Genomic DNA, 19,235 nt, shown 5'->3' on the forward strand with positions numbered 1-19,235 from the left:
ATGTTCAGACATGTAATGAATATCCTGTGCAGGAGGGATCCTTAGAGGACAAAGTAAATCTAAACTCTAATATTCAAATTACACAGCTTTAAAATAGCAGAGTGAAAAGTTACTTTATGTTGTCATTACAGCACATTACCCTTTAGCTGGACTAATCTGGTGTCGCTCTGACTCTAATGGAACCAATTTACAACTGCTGAGGATCTGACCCATAATTATGTGTTTTGTTGGAAGTGGGGGGTTTAGGGATATTTTTACTTGGCCATAGTAAATTGTGCAACATCCACAAGTATTTGGCTGAGATGATCGTATAATATGTCTTTTTTTCATACCAGATCAGTAGATGGAAAAATTGTTGGCGGATTTGACTTTTTTTGTCCCACTCTTTCTACTTGTATAGAAAAATAAACAAAATGATTGAGGTTCAAATACAAACTTCCTTTGTGTGTGGTGCAAAGGAGAGCGATTGCAAATAGTGACCAAATGTGGCTGCTGCGTGCAGGAGAGATGGCACAGCATTGGTCAAATTATTATTTGCAAATGATAATCTCAGTTTAGCCAAAACAAATTTCTGTTTGTAGATTGTTAGCAAACAGACTGAGTTTTAAAAGCTTACTTGTTATTTCTAGTTGTTCAAAAGTTTCTGCAGACTAATGTGTTGTTTAAATGCCACCTGTTCGCTTTGACTATGTACCAGTCACTGTTACTGGTGTGTAGTTGGTCATGGAAGTCACATAGTATTGTTTCTACTCCCTGTTTGGGTGACAACTTTTTTAAAAAGAAGAATAGCTATTACTTGTTTGTTTGCAAATACGTATGAAGAGCAGTTTTTCTCCAGGTATTTGTACAAAAAAACCCTTGTGAATGTTTGTAAATAGTGACTAGAATACGCATGAACATGGTCTAACTGATTAAGATTTTGGAATTTGAATCAGTGTTTGCAAGCAATGTTCTTGCAGTATTCAGCCAGAGATATAATGTACCGGGGTAGGCAACCTATGGCACATGTGCCAAAGGCGGCATGCAAGCTAATTTTCAGTGGCACTTTCACTGCCCAGGACCTCCCAGGTCTGGGGAGCTCTGCATTTTAATTTAAAATTAAATGAAACTTTTAAAGCATTTAAAAAACCTTATTTACATACAACAATAATTTAGTTATATATTATAGACATAAAAAGAGCCCTTCTGAAAATGTTAAAATGTATTACTGGCATGCGAAACCTTAAATTAGAGTGTATAAATGAAGACTTGGCACATCACTTCTGAAAGGTTGCCGACCCCTGTAATGTACCATGCTAGTCCCTCCATCTGTGTAATGTGGGGGGAGTGTTACAAAGACTGCTTTCAATGCAAAAAAAGAAAGGGGTGGGGGGATGCTTACAGAGCTATCCCAATGTAAAATCCTAGTGGAGACAAGAAACAGATTGCTTTTATGGTGATGTAGCTAATCAAGCTAGTTAACCCTATACCCCCTGCCCTGGATTGACCTTGTTTCCACTAGGATTTTGCATCAAGAAAGGCTATGTTGTTACATCAGGAAAGCTATGTGGCTTGCTCCATTAAGAAACGTGCTGGCGATTTTTTTGTTGATTATTTTTGTGTGTGTTTTGTTTCAGTGGAAGCTAATACTGATCAAAGCAGCACTAATTTGTTGTCGGTGCTCTGTAAGCCATATCCAAGAGAGTGTCCCTGAACTAGGGATGTAAAAGGTTAATCAGTAAGCATTTGGCTTACCGGTAACTGGACCTTAACCATTAACCTCCGCAGCTGGCTACCCTGGGTCAGCTAAATGGTGGGACCCCGGCTACGGCGGGCCAGCGGGACCCCAGCCATGCTGGGCTGGACCGACAGGGCTGGAGCGGCTTCGGCTGCACCCCAGTGGGTGCACCTGTAATTGGAGCACCTGTAGTCAATCAAGGCCCTGTCAGGAACCTAAAACAAAAACCCTGCTTCAGGCAGACAGGATGGTGCGAGGAAGGAGATAGGGCTAGAGGTGGGAGGTGTGTTGCTGAGAATTGAAAGACCAGAGAACTGGAGGAAGGGAGACTCTGCCCCAGCAGGGCAGAGAGACTCCGTCGCACAGCATCAAGGACCGAGGGTAACCCTATCCAAGGAGGAAGAGGGTAAGAAACCCACAGCGGTTGAGAGGGGTGGAGGCTCAGAGTAAGGCGCAAACCCAGAACCCTTCCTTGCTTCCCTCCCCTACCGCCTTCCCAGGCCACTAGCGGGGCCCTTGGTGCCCCAAGAGTGGGGGCAAGGGGTGGAATTCTAGCCCCACGCCACCCGCCAAGAAAAGCATGGGAACCACCATACCAACATCGGCCATTTTGCCACATCATAGTAATGCATTATTTTAATATTCTGTGATACTGCTGTGCAACCAAACATGCTTCATGACATATGAAATTCCTGTACAAAATACTGTCAATGATCTGTATGGAAAGCATGGGTTATTACAGAAAAGTTGTTTTCCCCACAGTCTTTCCAGTCCACAATAAGAAATGTTAAAGCGGATTATATTTAGAGGCAGTGACATAAAAGAGTCACTCATATTTGCCATGCAGAAGCTAGTGTTCATTTTTGGCAGCCAAAGGAAAAACATCTGCCCTGTGTGCCCAATGGGCCTGCAAGAGGGTGGAGGTGAGGGGGGATAAGAGTGCTGATGGTCGCTATTACAATGTTTAGGTGCACTGTGCTGGCCAAGGAAAAGACAGTGCTGGACCATCAGCCCCAAATGGACTGAGACAGCTATATTAACAATTTTTTTTCTCTATCCTGTTCATTTTAATAGCTGGCTGTTTCTCCTAAAAGATTGTATTTTATTTCTTTCTCTCCTTGTGTTGTATGTGTAATGTATTGGAAATGGACAGCAGTGACACATGGACATGGGGTAAAACTTCAAACCCAGTGTGTTACCCTATCCGTTGCAGATTCTGGGTTTTAGCCCACAAAAGCTTATGCTCAAATAAATTTGTTAGTCTCTAAGGCCTGGTCTACATTACGAGTTTATGTCGAATTTAGCAGTGTTAAAGCGAATTAACCCTGCACCCATCCACACAACCAAGCCATTTTTGTCGACATAAAGGGCTCTTAAAATCGATTTCTGTACTCCTCCCTGACAAGGGGAGTAGCGCTGAAATTGACATTGCCATTTCAAATTAGGATTAGTGTTGCCGCAATTCGATGCTGTTGGCCTCTGGGAGCTATCCCACAGTGCACCACTGTGACTGCTCTGGACAGCACTCTGAACTCGATGCACTGGCCAGGTAGACAGGAAAAGCCCCGTGAACTTTTGAATTTTATTTCCTGTTTGCCCAGCGTGGAGAACTGATCAGCACAAGTGACGATGCAGTCCCAGAATCAAAAAAGAGCTCCAGCATGGACCGTACGGGAGATACTGAATCTGATCTCTGTATGGGGAGATGAATCTGTTCTATTAGAACTCTGTTCCAAAAGATGAAATGCCAAAACATTTGAAAAAATCTTCAAGGCCATGATGGACAGAGGGACTTAACACAGTGCTGCGTGAAACTTAAGGAGCTGAGACAAACGTACCAGAAAGCCATAGAATCAAATGGACGCTCACGGAGGGAGGGGCGGCTGACGACTGTAGCTATCCCACAGTTCCTGCACTCTCTGAAAACCATTTGAATTCTGAGTTGAGCTCCCAATGCCTGAAGGGTCAAAAACATTGTTGCGGGTGGTTCAGGGTATATGTCATCAGCCTCCCTCCCTTGAAAGCAAAAGGAAAAAAATCGTTTCTCACGTTTTTTCACTGTCACCGTATGTCTACTGGATACTGCTGGCAGACGCGGTGCTGCAGCGCTACACAGCAGTATCTCCTTGCCTTGCCTTGCGGATGGCAGACAGTGCAGTATGACTGGTATCCATCATCGTTGTCCCGTGGGTGCTCCTGGCTGGCTTTGGTGAGGTCAGTCAGGGGTGCCTGGACAAAAATGGGAATGACTCCAGGTCATTCTCTTCTTTAAGTTTTGTGTAATGGAGATTCAGTCCTGCCTGGAATATCGTGCCATCTGGAGACTTCTGCCTCAGGCTGCTCTCCCAGCCGGCAGCACCGCCTGGTCGCACCTACCCCAGCCTACCCCTTGCTACCAGGGCTCACAATCAGATACTTAGACCTCTACATTTTGCTGCAAATAAAAAAATTAAGCTGCCATTTAGAACTGTTCCCCAGCATACATATCCTGGGACATTTTGTATTTTACCAGTGTCAACCAAAGTCCTACACACAAATGGAGATTCAGTCCTGCCTGTGCTTCTATCCTAGTGCTTATCACAGATTCCCATTTTCAGCTATAGGCTGAGCAAATGCAGATTGGTGGTTCACTCTATTTTGCTGCAAGCCAACCGCCCTCCCCTCCCCTCTTTGATCTCTGCTTGCAGAGGCAATAAAGTCAGTGTTGTTTCTTATTCATGCATTCTTTATTACTTCATCACATAAATGGGGGGATAACTGCCATGGTAGCCCAGAAGGGATGGGGAAGGAGGGAAGCAACGGGTGGGGTTGTTGTAAGGGCACCCCCTAGAATGGCATGCAGATCATAATTTCTGCGGAATGTCTGGGGCTCTGACCCGGAGCAGCCGTTTGCCTCTCTGGTTCTTTAGTAGGCTTGCCTGATATTCTAGGCAGGACTGACTCTCTATTAGACAAAACTTAAAGAAGAGAATGACCTCGGGAGTCATTCCCATTTTGGTCCAGAAGCCCCCGACCAACCTCACCGAGGCCAGCCAGGAGCACCCATGACAGCAGCAGATGGTACAGTATGACTGGTAACCGTCTTTGTCAACTTGAAAAGCAGCAGACGGTACAGTATGGCTGGTAACCCTCTTTGCTAACTTGCAAAGGCAAAAGGATGCTGCTGTGTAGTGCTGCAGTACCGCATCTGTCAGCAGCATCCAGTAGACATACAGTGACAGTGAAAAAAGGCTGAACGGGCTCCATGGTTGCCATGCTATGGCATCTGCCCGAGCAATCCAGGGAAAAGGGCGCGAAATGATTGTCTGCCATTGCTTTCACGGAGGGAGGATTGACTGACGACATTTGCCCATAACTACCCGCAACAAATTTTTGGCCCCGTCAGGCATTGGGATCTCAACCCAGAATTCCAATGGGCAGGGGAGACTGCGGGAACTATGGGATAGCACTGGGATAGCTACCCACAGTGCAACACTCTGAAAGTCGACGCTAGCCTCGGTACATGGACGGACACCACCGAATTAATGTACTTAGTGTGGCCGCATGCACTCGACTTTATACAATCGGTTGCCAAAAATGGAAATCTGTAAATTTGGAGTAATCCCGTAGTGTAGACATACCCTAAGGTGCCACAAGTACTGCTTGTTCTTTTTGCTTCTACAGACTAACACGGCTACCACTCTGAAACCAAAGGGATCCGTATTTTTTTTTTTATTTTTATTTGTTTTAAACACTGGCTACACTTGTAACTGCTTGTAATGCCAGTAAGTCTCATCAAATTGGATTAGATTGTGCAGAGACACTAAGCAATGAGGTTTGTTTAAAATCCAACTACTCAAATTTCCCATTTTGAGAATTTCATGGGCAACTTGTCTTTTTGGTACTGTCAAGATATGTGTTGTGGCCCCAATATTTCCTCAGTCTTTTATTCTACCATTTAGCAGTTGATTAGCAATCTGGATAGCATGTTTGTTGATTTAAGCACCATATTTGTGTAACCCACATTAATACCGTGTGACTTTGTCTCCACTACAAAGTGGGTAGACTACAGACAGAGGTTTATGATTTGCTATTGCCTCTGCATCAGTGGGCTTAATCCTTTTAGCTGAATCACTAGAGACTCACAGACAACCTGACTAGAGGTGTCATTACATTTATTGTCTTAATATTATTATTTATTTTCTATTAGTATCCAGAAGGCATAGAGAGCATTGGGAATTGAGAGCATCCAGCATCTTGCTGGAGGTATTAAATATTTTGCTGCATCCAGGCCCTTGGACTCCAGGCCAGTAGGAAGCTATTAGAGCTCTGTTGACAAGCAACTTTCTCACAAATTAACATCTGTGAAGTATTTGCTGACCTCAATAATTTAAAATGCGTTTTTATTTCAGCTCTGCATTCCCAACAAAGGGATGATGCCCTGTCATGAGGGTGCTAATGGGACAAGGATAGTGATCTGTCTATCAATAGCTTTAACATGACAATCTAATTAAATCTTCTGACATACCATTGTAGCCTAGATAGCCTTTTAATGTGGATGCCATCCACAGACCATAATATGCACAAAAATATAAATGTTTTACATTATGAGGGTGGGGCAGGCAAAGAGTTTAGGTACAGCTTTTAGTGTTCTTCAAACATAATCTAGAGTTGCTGCTTTCTCAAAAGAAAAATTAAACCAGTCTTCTGTTGCATTGCAGCAGATTTTTCTGGGTATTTATTTTTTACATGTTGAGCCAAATCTTGTTCTCCATTCCATCCGTTTAACTCTGTTAGAGCCTATGGATTTGCATTAGCATAATGGGGGGATAAAATGTCTCTCTTTTTTTCCCCTTGGATATTCAGAGTCTGTGAAAAGAAACTTTAGATAATTTGGATTTTAGTCAAACTTATTTCATCTCTTTTTTCAGGTTTAAGTAATACTCATTTTTACATGAGATTAGCAGACTTTCAAGTACAAAGGAAAAGGGCTAAACTTTGTTTGGGCCATCAGTGTCTTTGGAGTGTACTGTATTAATGGCGAGTGTGTGAGGAAAATTCTAGAAATGCAATACAATATATGTAGTCAGGATTTATTTCTCGGGGTAGCAGAGGCTGAGTTATTAAAATCATAGTAGTGAAGATCACTGTGTCTTCACTCTAAACTATGCTGTCATTGGAAATAATGCTGTCAGACTTTTATGTTCCCTCCCCGCCCAAAATAACCTACCTTTTAAAGGTTCCCTTTGCAGATTTACTGAAAAGATAAAAATTTCCTTTTGTCATCCTGTTTTAGCATTTTATTAAAATGTAATATTGAGGCATAGAAAAAGCATTCTCAGTTAGATCAGGGACACCCCTAGAGCATGACTTTCAGAAGTGCTGAATACCCAAAATCCCAGTCAAAATGAATGGGAGCTGCAGGAAATCAGCCCCTCAAGATAGCCTCTAAATTTGGGTACCTATACTTGAAAATTTGGACTGTAACTTCTCTGTGCCTCAGTTTCCATATCTAGGATGATAATACTCACCCCACAAGGGTGTTGTGGGGCTTTATTCATTCACATTTATAAGGTATCTTGAGGTTCACAAAGGTAGGCCCTACAGAAGTGCAAATTATTATTTTTAATAAAGAATAACCAGTTTCTTGCTATGCAGAGATGTTTTTAATACCCTTTTCCATAACCCCAAACTGCTTGCTTACAGCAAGACAAATAGAGAATATAAAAGAACTGGTGATGTTTGTTTCTTGAACCTTTTTTGACTTGGATACTTACATGTTTCAAGTGAGCGAAACACAAAATAAACAGTCATCCTTCAGAAGCCACTGAAACCACTTCGCAGTTTGGTTAAACTCCAACAAAGCTGTAAGGAGGAACTGTGAATTTGGGAATGAGAGCAGCAGTTATTCCAGCCAGCTGTCATCCCACTTTTGGAGGTTTTTCTGTCCTTACTAATTCACACTTCTGAAGAACCTGATATATATTTTTTTAATCCTGGCCACAGTGACTATTGCATTAAAAATAAACAGAGCCTCTCTCTGCTTTAAATTCCTTTCACTGACCTTAGAGGATATAATACCCTTTTCCCATCTGTACGGAAGATTGCAGCAATATCCAGGCTCAGAAACTGCAGAAATAAACTTAGGTGTGCAGTATGCTCAATGAATAAATTCCCAGACAAAAACTTGGTTAAAATCTAGTTAACATTTTAAACTATTATTTTGTAGTACCATAATTTAGCATGATACAAAACAGTCCATGCCCCAGACAGTTTACATGTGACAAACTAGAAAATGAACATAGTGGACAAAGAATGGGAGTACAAAAAAGAGAGGAGAATTCAAATAAATGTGTTGCAAACAAAGCTTATAAATTCTCATTTTTAAAAACTGAGAACAAGGCACAGCTGGTCAGAATTTTTCCAGTGCATTGTTTTTCTGTTGAAAAATGTCATTAATCAAAACCACCATGTTCTACAGGAATGTGTAAATTTCAACAAAATTTCATTTTCAGGGGAAGAGGGTGGAAATCAAAACTAAATGTTTCAACCTGATCAGAACAAAGTGTTCGGATTTTTCATTTCAAAACAACATTTTGTTTAGAAGGTTATTTTATTTTTTAATTTTGTATTTAAAATTTTAAAAAGTTAAAATCAAATTGTGTTGATTGTCCCAAATTATATTTTTATTTATTTATTGGAAAATTCATTTTATGGGAAATTTCAACTTTTTCATTCTGATTAGGAATATTTTTTGTCCTAAAAAAGAAATTGGAATTTCCCACCTAACAGAAATTCCAATTTTGGACCAGCTCTAGAATGAAGGTAGGTAAAAAGAAGAGTAGGTAGTGCAGGAACAAAGGTCAGTGGTGGAAAACTAGGCCAGAGAAGTAGGGGCGGAGGAGCAGCATATGAAAATCCTTGATGCATCCGTCTTAATTTAATGGATATTTTAATGCAACCTTAAAGTACATTCTTCTGCATTTTTAATCCGAGTTTCCTTAGCTTGTGTCTGCATTGCTGCTGGGAGGATGCTTTCCAGTGCAGGTAGAGACAGACAGACTAGCTCCGCTCAAGGAAGTGCGCTAAAAATAGCGGTCCAGCAGCAGCTTACAGTAGCCATCTGAGTATAAACTCACCTGGACCCCTTGAATACCCACTCAGGAAGCTGGTCCAAACCGCCACCCATGCTACACTGCCTTCACAGCTATTTTTAGCATGCTAGCTTGAGCAGAGCTAGCGCCTGACTGTCAGCCTTTGCTGGGAAGCACCCTCTCAGCTGCTGTGTAGACGTATCCCAGGTGTGTTGAACTACAAAAAACTATGTATAAAAACTTGCTGTGAACTGTAATATTCTCTTCTGATAAGGTCTATATTTTGCTGTAATTATAGGCCAAGTGTAAAAACAATATATTTTAAATGAAAAACAAGGCAGCACAGTATTCTAATCAATGATTTAGCATGGAAGGGTTTGTAACCTTTCTGAATCCAAGTGGTTTGGTTGGCAGAGCTTCTAATTCCACTAGGCTTTTGAAATTTGTTACCTCTGCCAAGATCTGAGTTTTTTTCTAAAGTCCAAAGATTGATTTAACTGCCCATCTTTCCAAAAACTATTAAGCATATGCCTTACTTTAGTCATGTGAGTAGTTCTGTTGAAGTGAGTGGAATTACTCATACTTTAAAATTAAGTTTTATGCTTTAGTATTTTGCTCAATCAGGACCTTAATGAGTAAACTAATCTGGATGTGTCAGTGACTACTCAGGGTCCTGAGTTTGTAAAGTCTGGCACATAACTATAGAGTCATTGCTGTAGCCATGTGCTCTACACTTAAATAGGCTATCTCATTACCTTTGAAAGCTTTGCACTATCTTGAGCAAACGAAAGGTGCTATATAAAATCAGTCTGTTTTTGACAACTTCAGCTACAATCTAGTTCTAGAATAAAATGTAAATCCTTTTCCATCCATTCCACTGTACGTAATTAACATGTGTCTTGCTATCTTTTAATCTGTTTTAGGGTGAAGTTGTGGAATTCCTTGATGAACTTCTTGAAGTGGATGAAAACAGTGAATCCTGATGAACAAAAACAAGGCATAGTTTAAAAAAAAAATAAAGACCCACTGTTGTGCCTTCATATCATCATTTATAGCTCAGGTTAGAGATACTTCAAGCTGTGCCTTTAACCTCAGGCCTTGGCTACACTGGCGCTTTACAGTGCTACAACTTTCTAGCTCAGGGGTGTGAAAAAAAACACCCCCCTGAGCACTGCAAGATACAGCGCTGTAAAGCACCAGTGTAAACAGTGCCACAGCGCTGGGAGCACGGCTCCCAGCGCTGCAAGCTAATCCCCATAAGAAGGTGGAGTACGTGCAGCGCTGGGAGAGCTCTCTCCCAGCGCTGGCGCTGCGACCACACTCACACTTCAAAGTGTTGCCGCGGCAGCGCTCCCGCAGCAGCGCTTTGAAGTTTCAAGTGTTGCCAAGCCCTCAGTCAAATGTCATGAATCTTTCCTGTGCGATCACTGCCACACTGCACTGATCTTTTCATGAGTGTGGTTTCTCACTGTATGCTCTCAAAGTTGAGCCATATGGGGTATAATCTTGTTTGATTTCTTTAAAATGGTACTTTAGAAAAAGAAAGTTATTCAGTTGCTCTCACTTGTCACTGAGACTCCTTCAGTCTGCTCAGCTAAATTGTAATAGCTTGGCTAAATTCTGAAGAAGTTTTGCCAGAATATGGACCAAGTAATTGAATAGGGCATACCAACTCTCCAGATTTTTTGAGGCATGTAATGGTATTTTGTATGTGGATTTCCCATGATGAGTAGCAAACTTGCACTAAATTTCAGTGCATCAAAAGATGCTAATGCATCAAACAAACTGCCCCATAATTTAGATTGTAAACTTTTTGGGCAAAGGCTCTCCTTTTGTTCCGTTTATACAATCCCTAGTAGAGTGGGGTCCTGATCCATGGCTGGCGTTCCCAGGCATTATGGTAATAATAAAAAAAAACTGAAATGTGCTTTAACTGACTTAGCTAGTTAGAGACAAGGTGGGTGAAGTAGTATTTTGATTTTATTTTAATAAAATATATTACCTCACCCACCTTGTCTGCAATATACTGGGACTCACAGGGCTACAACTACACTGACTTAACTAATGACCTTTTAAAAACTGCTCTGAGAAGTTCCTTCTGTCAGCAGTTTTGTTCTGTCTTGAAAATTGCACAAGGTTCAATGGCATGAAGCAGGAGATCAGTCAGGATTAATGCAGTAAGTAGTTAAATTTCTCTCTCTCAGTTTTTGCTCCTTTAGGGCCCAATCCTGCATACCTCTTCTCTCACAAGTAGTTCTTGTCCATGTGAGTAGTAGTGTGAGTAAGAGCTAATCAGGTAAAAAGTATGGTTTGTGTATTCTCTCATCTAGATAAGGGTTTTCAGGACAATCTGCATATTTTCGTGCCCAAAAGGAAGTAGAGATAAAACTATCTGTTTGAAGAACCATTTATCTTAATAAAGAGCAAACTTGAGAAGTAATCATAATCTCTGTACCCATTGTTTAATGGTAGATGGGATGTGATCATAAAGAATACATCTATACCAACTTTTGACCATAGATGGAAGAACTATTTGGGATGATCTTTTTTCACTAGTGTATTTTCCTTGTTATTTTTGTGTATTTTCCTTGTTATGTCATATGATCCTGCCCTATAAACAAATATTTTGAAGACCATGAAAAATATTGTATTTAAAGATAATAGGTGAAATCCTGGCCCCATTGAAGTCAATGGCAAAAGTCCTATTGACTTCAGTGAAGCCAGGATATCAGGTCTTTCTTTAAGAGCTAGAACCTGCAAGTGCTTGAGATCTACTCACTTTAGTGGGAGGCAAGGGCATTCAGCCCCTTTCATGGCTGGGCCCTAACTCGGCTATGGAGTTCCAGTATGTGCAAATAAATTTGGAGAAGCATAGTCAGTAAAAATAACTTGAACCCTGCTATTTTGCCTACACATTTACCAGCTATACACTAGCTCCAAGATGTATCAGAGAATAAGAAAGGAAATCCACAGTTGAGGAGTCATTTTTAGGTTGTCTTGAAATCCCTAGTCATAAAAAAACAAAAACAACAAAACCCCAAATCCTTAAAATATGTACAGAGATGTACAGAGTCAGATTCTGTCTGCTGTTTCTCTTTCTTTACTACCAGAACATTTAGTTTGCTGCAAGCTGGGGAGTGAATCCTCATACTAATCTGCTGCAGGTAAATTGTCATTTGGACCCTGCTGATCTGCATTAACAGTTAGTTAATGCACTTTGATGTAGTCTCATTTCAAAGAGGACCAGATCAAAGTGGATCAGCAGGGTCCACAGGAACAGTTAGTTCACAGCAGGCTGGCGTAGTAGATTCATACCCCAGTTGGCTGCTAAATGTTCTTGGAAACAATCCCTTAATCTCAATTTAATCCATTGACTTCAATGGATTAAATTCTCTTTTGTGTTATATAGTTGTATAACCAGCGTAATATCCCCATTAATTTCAGTGCAGCTACCACTGTAATGAGAGCAGAATTTGGCCCACGCTCTGCCTTGGTGCTTTAGGATATGTGGCATGTTGTTATGCTTCACAGCATTAGGGTTTATTTATTGTATGTTTATGCATGAATTTAACTCTGCTTTTAAAATGTGTAGCAGTTTATTATAAACTAGTTTTCATTCCATACTAAAATATACCCGTCATCGTGGTATATGAGTGCCTGTACCCTACTGGGATATTTTATCTCCTAGAGAATTTATGTATGCTTAGTACAAGAGATCAGGAGAGGCTGCTACGCTGGAGTTATCTCCTATCCCCTGGCTCTCAAAGATATGTATGGAAGGACAGTTTCCAACCTCTCCTATCAGAAACTTGACATCCAAGGTTAAGTCATCTGCCCAAATGTCTTCTCCTCAATGAGATTCTCAGCCTCTCCTTCAGAAATCACATGTGAGTGATATGGGGCTGTTCTGGGAAAGATACTTCTATGCATGTTGTCTTGTTCTTGTTAATTATGTTTTCAATTCTTCTGCCCCTGTTGTTGTATCTTTTCGTAAACCTACATTGTGAGGTCAGTGGAGCATGGACGGTCTTCCTGTTACTTGTTTGTATGGTGCCTGGCACAATGAGCCTTAATCTTTGAGTGGAGCCTGTAGGTGCTACTGTAATACAAAAATAAATAAATAAAGTGCCTTAAAGACCTCTTCAGGAATGGATGCTCACGATTCGACTTACTGGGACTGATTTTTCCAGTTTTGCTTGCATCTAAGTGATCATTTTGGTCTTTTTCCCTTTAGCTTTCCCCACAATTTGGACATCTTTAGATAATATCTATGAGTAGGGCTACGATTATGTCATGGAATCCATGACTTCCAGAGACTTCCGTGACATTTTCTGCCCTGGGGCTGGACTGCTGTCAGCAGGCAACGGCTCTCTCAGAGGCCCCCAGCAGCTCCCACTCACTGCAGGAGGCTGGGCTCCCCGCAGCTGTCCAGCCACAGCAGGTGGCAGGAGCCCCCTCCTCTCTCTCCCCCCCCCCCACAGCTGCCCAGTCATGGCAGGCAGCAGGGAACCCTGCAGCAGCCCAGCCACGGTGGGGGACTCCTCCACAGCAGCTCAGCCACAGCAGGTGGCGGGGGAGGGACGGCGGACCCCACAACAGCCCAGCCTTGGCGGGCGGAGATTGGGCCTTCTCCCTTCCCATGTTGTCATGGATATTTTTAGTAAAAATCAGGGACAGGTCACAAGCTTCCATGAATTTTTTTTTATTGCCCGTGACCCAGCCATGATATTTACTAAAAATATCCATGACAAAATCTGAGCCTTGCCTATTAGTGTGGTTCTATACTGTAACTATCTGTGTAAAAATTAATGTACCCTTCTAAAATGGCAGTGATCTGTTTTCATTTTGTTCATGTGCCTTGTGGATTTTTATGACTTTTTCTAATTTCCACTACATATGGTCCCAAGCCAGTTCAATTTTAACAAGTGTAAGGAGTTCTTTAGCACCAGCTCTTTTCTAATGAGAAATAGCTGCTCTTCCAGTCCTGTAGTATTTAATGCAGCTTTTTTCAGCTTTCTCATGTTCTTTCAAGTGATTTTTCTTCTGCTGCTATTGGTAAATGCCAACACTGTGTGTTACTGCAATAAATCTTTGTCCTTCCTGCCATTTCTTCTTGGGGTCAGCAGGTGGGCAGGGCAGTGTCCCCTCCACTCCCCCTTCGCTCCCCCCCCAAAAAAAATTTCCTGCAACACCTTCATCCTAGCAGCTTCTGCCTAGTTGGTGAGATTTTGATGTTACATCTTCATTTTCTTTTAATATTTATTCAGGGCTTATTTTATGCTCCGTTCCTTCTCTTGTACTGCATCTCAGTCAAGCTACAGTGTACATGTGGCAGTTTTGACAGAAGTGTGTTCCATACCACTTTAACATGTGCCATTAGTGCACGCAGACATCTTGCACCTCATCCTACCACTCATATGTGGGTATAACTCAACTGACCTCAGTGGTGGTCTTGCCTATGACAGAACTGTAGTATCGAGCCTTTTATAATTGCTTACTTTTCTAATAATCCAGCAAGATATTTGGATAACTGCTCTTAGTCTCTCTGAGCCGCCTCCTGCTGCCCACAAGCAGTTATGTAATAGCCTGTTGAGATTACACAAATAATAATGTCAGCATTATTGGTGAACACTGATTGAAATTCATCCCAGAGGGTATGGTTAGCACCAGGCCTTCTGCCCCACTTAAGCTCTATGTTAAGATCTTATGTTGGACAGAGGGCTTTGCACAGGCCTTTTGCAAGATAGTGAATTTCCTGGAAGTTTTAGCTCGAACTGGATCACAGACTTTGACTGTCACCATCTAGTTCCCAATGGGTATTTGTCCACATATCTAAACTATCAGACAGTTGGGTATAGTGACAGTCTCTATTGATCTGTAGACTGTGAATCAGGACTAGACTATTAGCAATATTGCAAGTTGGGAGTGAGTTTATTTGGCAGAGCTGTATTGAGTATTTTTACATGGACTCTTTCTAGCTACTACAGTGCCTCACTTGCTTCTAACTCACTTTCATAAGCTTCAACATTCATTCAAATAAAATAGATAATAAGAGTGGCGGTGGTTTCGTGTATTGTTCAAACATTAGAATAGTTATGTTCTGAAAAGCTACTATACAATGGCATAATGGATTCCATATTTACTATGTCTCAACGGTTTCTATATTAAATATGTTCAGTTTAGAAGGAAAAATCTTTTTCTAAGTGTCAGTTCCTGCAAATTCAACCTGCAATCTGAAAGTTAAGCTGGGTTCTTTCTCTCACACTGCTAGCAATAAAGTTTCTGCCATGGAACCGTAATTAATAATTCTCTTGCCAATTCATAAGGCAAAACAGAATCCAGTTGTCTTTCCCTTTCTCTCTCCTCTTGTGCTGTATTGCTTTGCAATGCTACCAAGAATAATTTTTTTTTGTAAATTAATAATTAAAGCAGATGTGATTCTGAATATCTCTGGGGAAATACTTCTGAGTAAGAAGGTGCCATTTTTACATACATATTTTACAGCATAGAACCATACTCATAGATGTAACTGAAGATGTACCTCCGAAACAAACTATTCCTTTCTTCCTTCTAAAACCATATTAGAACATTCTGCTTTATATGACTTTTTCTTACCCCATTGCTGTAGCTAACTTCCATTGCATATCCCTGCATTCAAGAAAGGTAATATTGGTGGATATTTACAGCAAAGGCAAACACAGGAAATCTGTCTCTTTAAAGAGGTTCCATTAAAAAGTGATTTTTAGTAACCTGCACTTCTTACAGTACTATATACTGAGTTGCAAATAGACAAAGATGTGTTGGATTGTAAATGTACTCATGTTTATTATGGCTGCAATTGAGGGTAAACAGTTGCCTGCATATGCCAGCTACTATGGAAATATGTTTTTTAAGTTCTAATGTGGGCTGTAAACCAAACCTACTTCAGTTCAGAAAAAAATTCAATACTTAAACTGTGGAGAGAAGTACTGATGCCAGAGAAAACACACTCCTTTAATAATGTTTGAACATAGAGCTGTGATGCAGTTTGCAGCAGAGCAGTGAGAAAAAAACACAACTAATCTTTCATTGCTGCTGTCTGAACTTTTGGTTGTCTGCCATCCTTTAAACAGTGACTTCTTTTTTCTAGTGACTCAATGGGTGAATGACTTAGTGTGGAGTGTTTAAGCTACATACAAAAAGAGACGTTAGTAAGAAATAGCCTGACTTACAAAAGTTTTGGCTATATACACCAGCAGATCAGGTTTTTGTATCTTAACTCCTCTTCAGTGCCTAGAGAAAAATGTAATAAATGGAGACCTTTTTTTTTGTAAGGAAATATTCAGTTGCTTAGACTCTCCTCTCTCTCTTCCCTTCCCTCCCCCCCAAAAGCATTTGGTGATGTATGGAAACAAAATTCTGTTGAGTTCTTGGTTTTTAAAGTTTGTAAATGGTAACCTTTGGGTAGAAGTTTCTTTGATTATTTTTAACCTCTCCCCTTTAATATAGCTTTTGGATAGCTGTGTTTAAATGGCATTAAGTAGTTAATATGATTTATTTTTACATTTGCAAAGCAATGGAATTTTTACTTGTTTTAAAATAATAGGATTATGGGAGTCGGAGCTGTAATTGCATATAACTGTTGTTTTAAAATTAGCTTTGTTACTGCGTGTCAGTCTCTCTACCATTTATCTGCAAAAAGTGTTGGGACATTTTATTTACTGTCTGGAGTATAATCCTGTAAAACAGAGGTGGACAAACTGTGGCCCGCAGGACCTTCCTGCCCGGCCTTATAACTCCTGGCTCAGGAGGCTAGCCCCCAGCCCCTCCCCTGGTTTTCCCCCTCCGCCGCAGCCTCAGCTCACTGCGCTGCCTGCACAATGCTCTGGCGGCAGGCCTGCGAGCTCCTGGGGCAGTGCAGCTGCAAAGCCAGGGCCTGACCCAGTGCTCTGTGCTGCACAGTGGCATGGCTGGCTTCATCCGGGTGGCGAGGCTGCCTGTCCTGGTGCTCTGGGCGGTGCAGCTGTAGCGCTGCCAGCCACCAGTGCTCCAAGCAGCGCGGTAAAGGAGCAGGGAGCCACGAGGGTTGGATAGAGGGCAAGTGAGTTCAGGGTAGGGGGCAGGGATGTGGATAGGGGTCAGGGTGGTCAGAGGGTGGGGAACATGGGGGGAAGTCAGGAATGAGAGGAAGGGTTGGATGGCTGGCAGGAGTTCCAGGGGCATCAGGGAGAAGGGGTTTTCCCTGTCTTAATTTCAGCCCATTGCTGCTAGTTATACCTTTTACTATGTTAAGTAATTCCTCCCCTCACTTTTTTCCCTTTTCATCCTTTCAGTATTTGTATTTATCTTGCTCTCCACACCCTGCCTTAGTTGATCAGCCAAGTTACACATGAGAGGAGAGTTGGATTTCCTCTTCTCCTCCCCTTCCCCCTCCCCCCCCCGTGAATTTTTTTGGTCAATGTCTCTCTGGTTATTAAGTGCCCACAAGTGCAAACAGCATTCTAGTTCAGGATGTAAATTTGAGGAAGAAAAAACATTCTGCCGAATAGTATCGGGCTGATGACCTGGATTTAACACTTTTTGACTAATTCTGATATCAAAAACAACAAGGAGTCCGGTGGCACCTTACTTCTGTATCCACAAAAACAACAAGGAGTATATCTGCTCCAAGAAATCCCCGATGGAGAGACCAGTATTTCCTCTACAAACAAATCTGTTTAGTCAGTTATTTGAACAAGAACACTCCTCTCCTCCCCGCCTTTGTAGATACCTCAGAGTACTATGTTAATGCACATTTTGTTCCTTTTCATGAATAACAAGCATCTCACAAGAGCCCCATGCAGTTTGCATTTGTAATTTTATTTGTGTATGATTTTTACATCGTGTATGTTTCCTGACACTAATAGTATTGACTTTGTTTACTTAGCTTGTTGAGCTGTACTTCATTCAAATAACGCTATGCAGAACTGTAACACTGATTTCATGCTTTTAAGATTAAAAAAGTTTCAAAATTGATGTTTTTTGCATTTATTTTGCAGTATATTTCCACACAGATAACACAATATGTTTTAGTTGAGTTAGCAGACTCCATAAAGTTACTTAGTGCTAAATCCATTGTTTAAAAAAAGTTGCCTCATAAAAATATTTTACAACTGTAATCCTAGGTTATTTCATATTCTAGAACACATTAAAGTAATGCAGTATAACAGGAAACACACTATTTACAAATCTGCACAGTTTCTATTCTTGCTGTCTATATCCAGGCAACAATACTCAACTTCTCTTGCTCACTATAAAGTCATATTCTGTCACAAAATGTGTAGCTATATTTTTAAAATCCTGTTTTTAATTTTTGTTACCAGTATATGGGGATTGAGTTACACAAAATGGGGCCAGAGTTACTCAGAATATACACCACTGTAACTGAAGACAGAATTTGGTCCTATATGATCTCCACTGATTCATCTTTCAATATTTCACCTTTTTTCCCCTTCATGCTTTGATCTACTGAATAAAGTGAGTATTTTGGCTGAGACTGCCCTGTAAGGAGTAGAAGATGAGCTCATTTCTGACCTGCAGATTATTCATAGTTTTGAGTACTACTTTTGTCATTAGGACAGGTAAGAACAAACAGTAAGATTTTTCATTCCTAAATAAGCAAAATTATTCCAGGGATGATAAAAGACATCTTCTATCTCTCTCTCCCAATTCTTAACAATTCTAAATAAGATGTTATGTTGGAAGAGCCTCCATGTTTGCAATAACTGAAACAACATCCAATTTAAAAGGCAAGAGTTTTCATTGTAATAACTAGGCAAGGTCTTCCTTGCCTAGGTTTGTTTTTGTACTTCAAACTAAAATAAGCAGTTTTTATGAACTTATGTATCTCCCACTGTTCCACATCATATCTTTGATAACTTTCTACTCCCCTTCAGTTCATGAGAGAATAAGAGCATAAGAATGGCCATACTGGGTCAGACCAGTGGTCCATCTAGCCCAGCATCCTGTCTTCTATCAGTGGCCAGTGCTGGATGTTTCAGAGAAAATGAACAGAACAGGGCAATTATTGAGTTGTCCAGTCCTAGCTACTGACAGGGGTTTAGGAACACCTAAAGCACAGGGTTGCATCCTTCTCCATCTTGGCTAATAGCTATTGATGGACCTATTCTCCATGAACTTATCTCATTCTTTTTTGAACACAGTTATTCTTTTGGTCTCCACAATATCACCTGGCAATGAGTTCCATAGGTTGACTGTGCACTGTGCAAAGAAGTACACTGCTGTCTATTAATTTAATTGGGGAGAGCCCTGGTTTTCGTGTTATGTATAGGGGTAAATAACACTTACTTTCTCTACACTATTCATGATTTTGTAGACCTCTAGCATCTCCCACCTTACTCCTCTCTTTTCTAAGCTGACCAGTCCTTGTCTTTTTAATCTCTCCTCATCTGGAAGCTGTTCCATAC

General features: G+C 41.0%; 1 protein-coding gene across 2 annotated transcripts in view; it reads left to right on the forward strand.

The window, feature by feature from the left end:
* CRTAP (cartilage associated protein) overlaps positions 1-12,935 on the forward strand; it is a 39,215-nt gene extending 26,280 nt beyond the window's left edge. The window contains exons 7-8 of one of the 2 annotated variants that reach the window (XR_007772335.1): positions 9,714-9,850; positions 12,479-12,935. Coding sequence is in view for 1 of the 2 variants with exons in the window: in XM_050938035.1 (XP_050793992.1) it covers positions 9,714-9,773 (60 nt within the window). In the remaining variant the exon portion in view is untranslated. Of the gene's footprint in view, positions 1-9,713 lie in introns of both variants that reach the window. The other variant, XM_050938035.1, reaches the window with a different exon arrangement.
* The last annotated feature ends 6,300 nt before the right edge of the window (positions 12,936-19,235 follow it).

The sequence above is a fragment of the Gopherus flavomarginatus genome, chromosome 2 (genome assembly GCF_025201925.1).
Source record: "Gopherus flavomarginatus isolate rGopFla2 chromosome 2, rGopFla2.mat.asm, whole genome shotgun sequence".
Lineage (NCBI taxonomy): Eukaryota > Metazoa > Chordata > Testudines > Testudinidae > Gopherus > Gopherus flavomarginatus.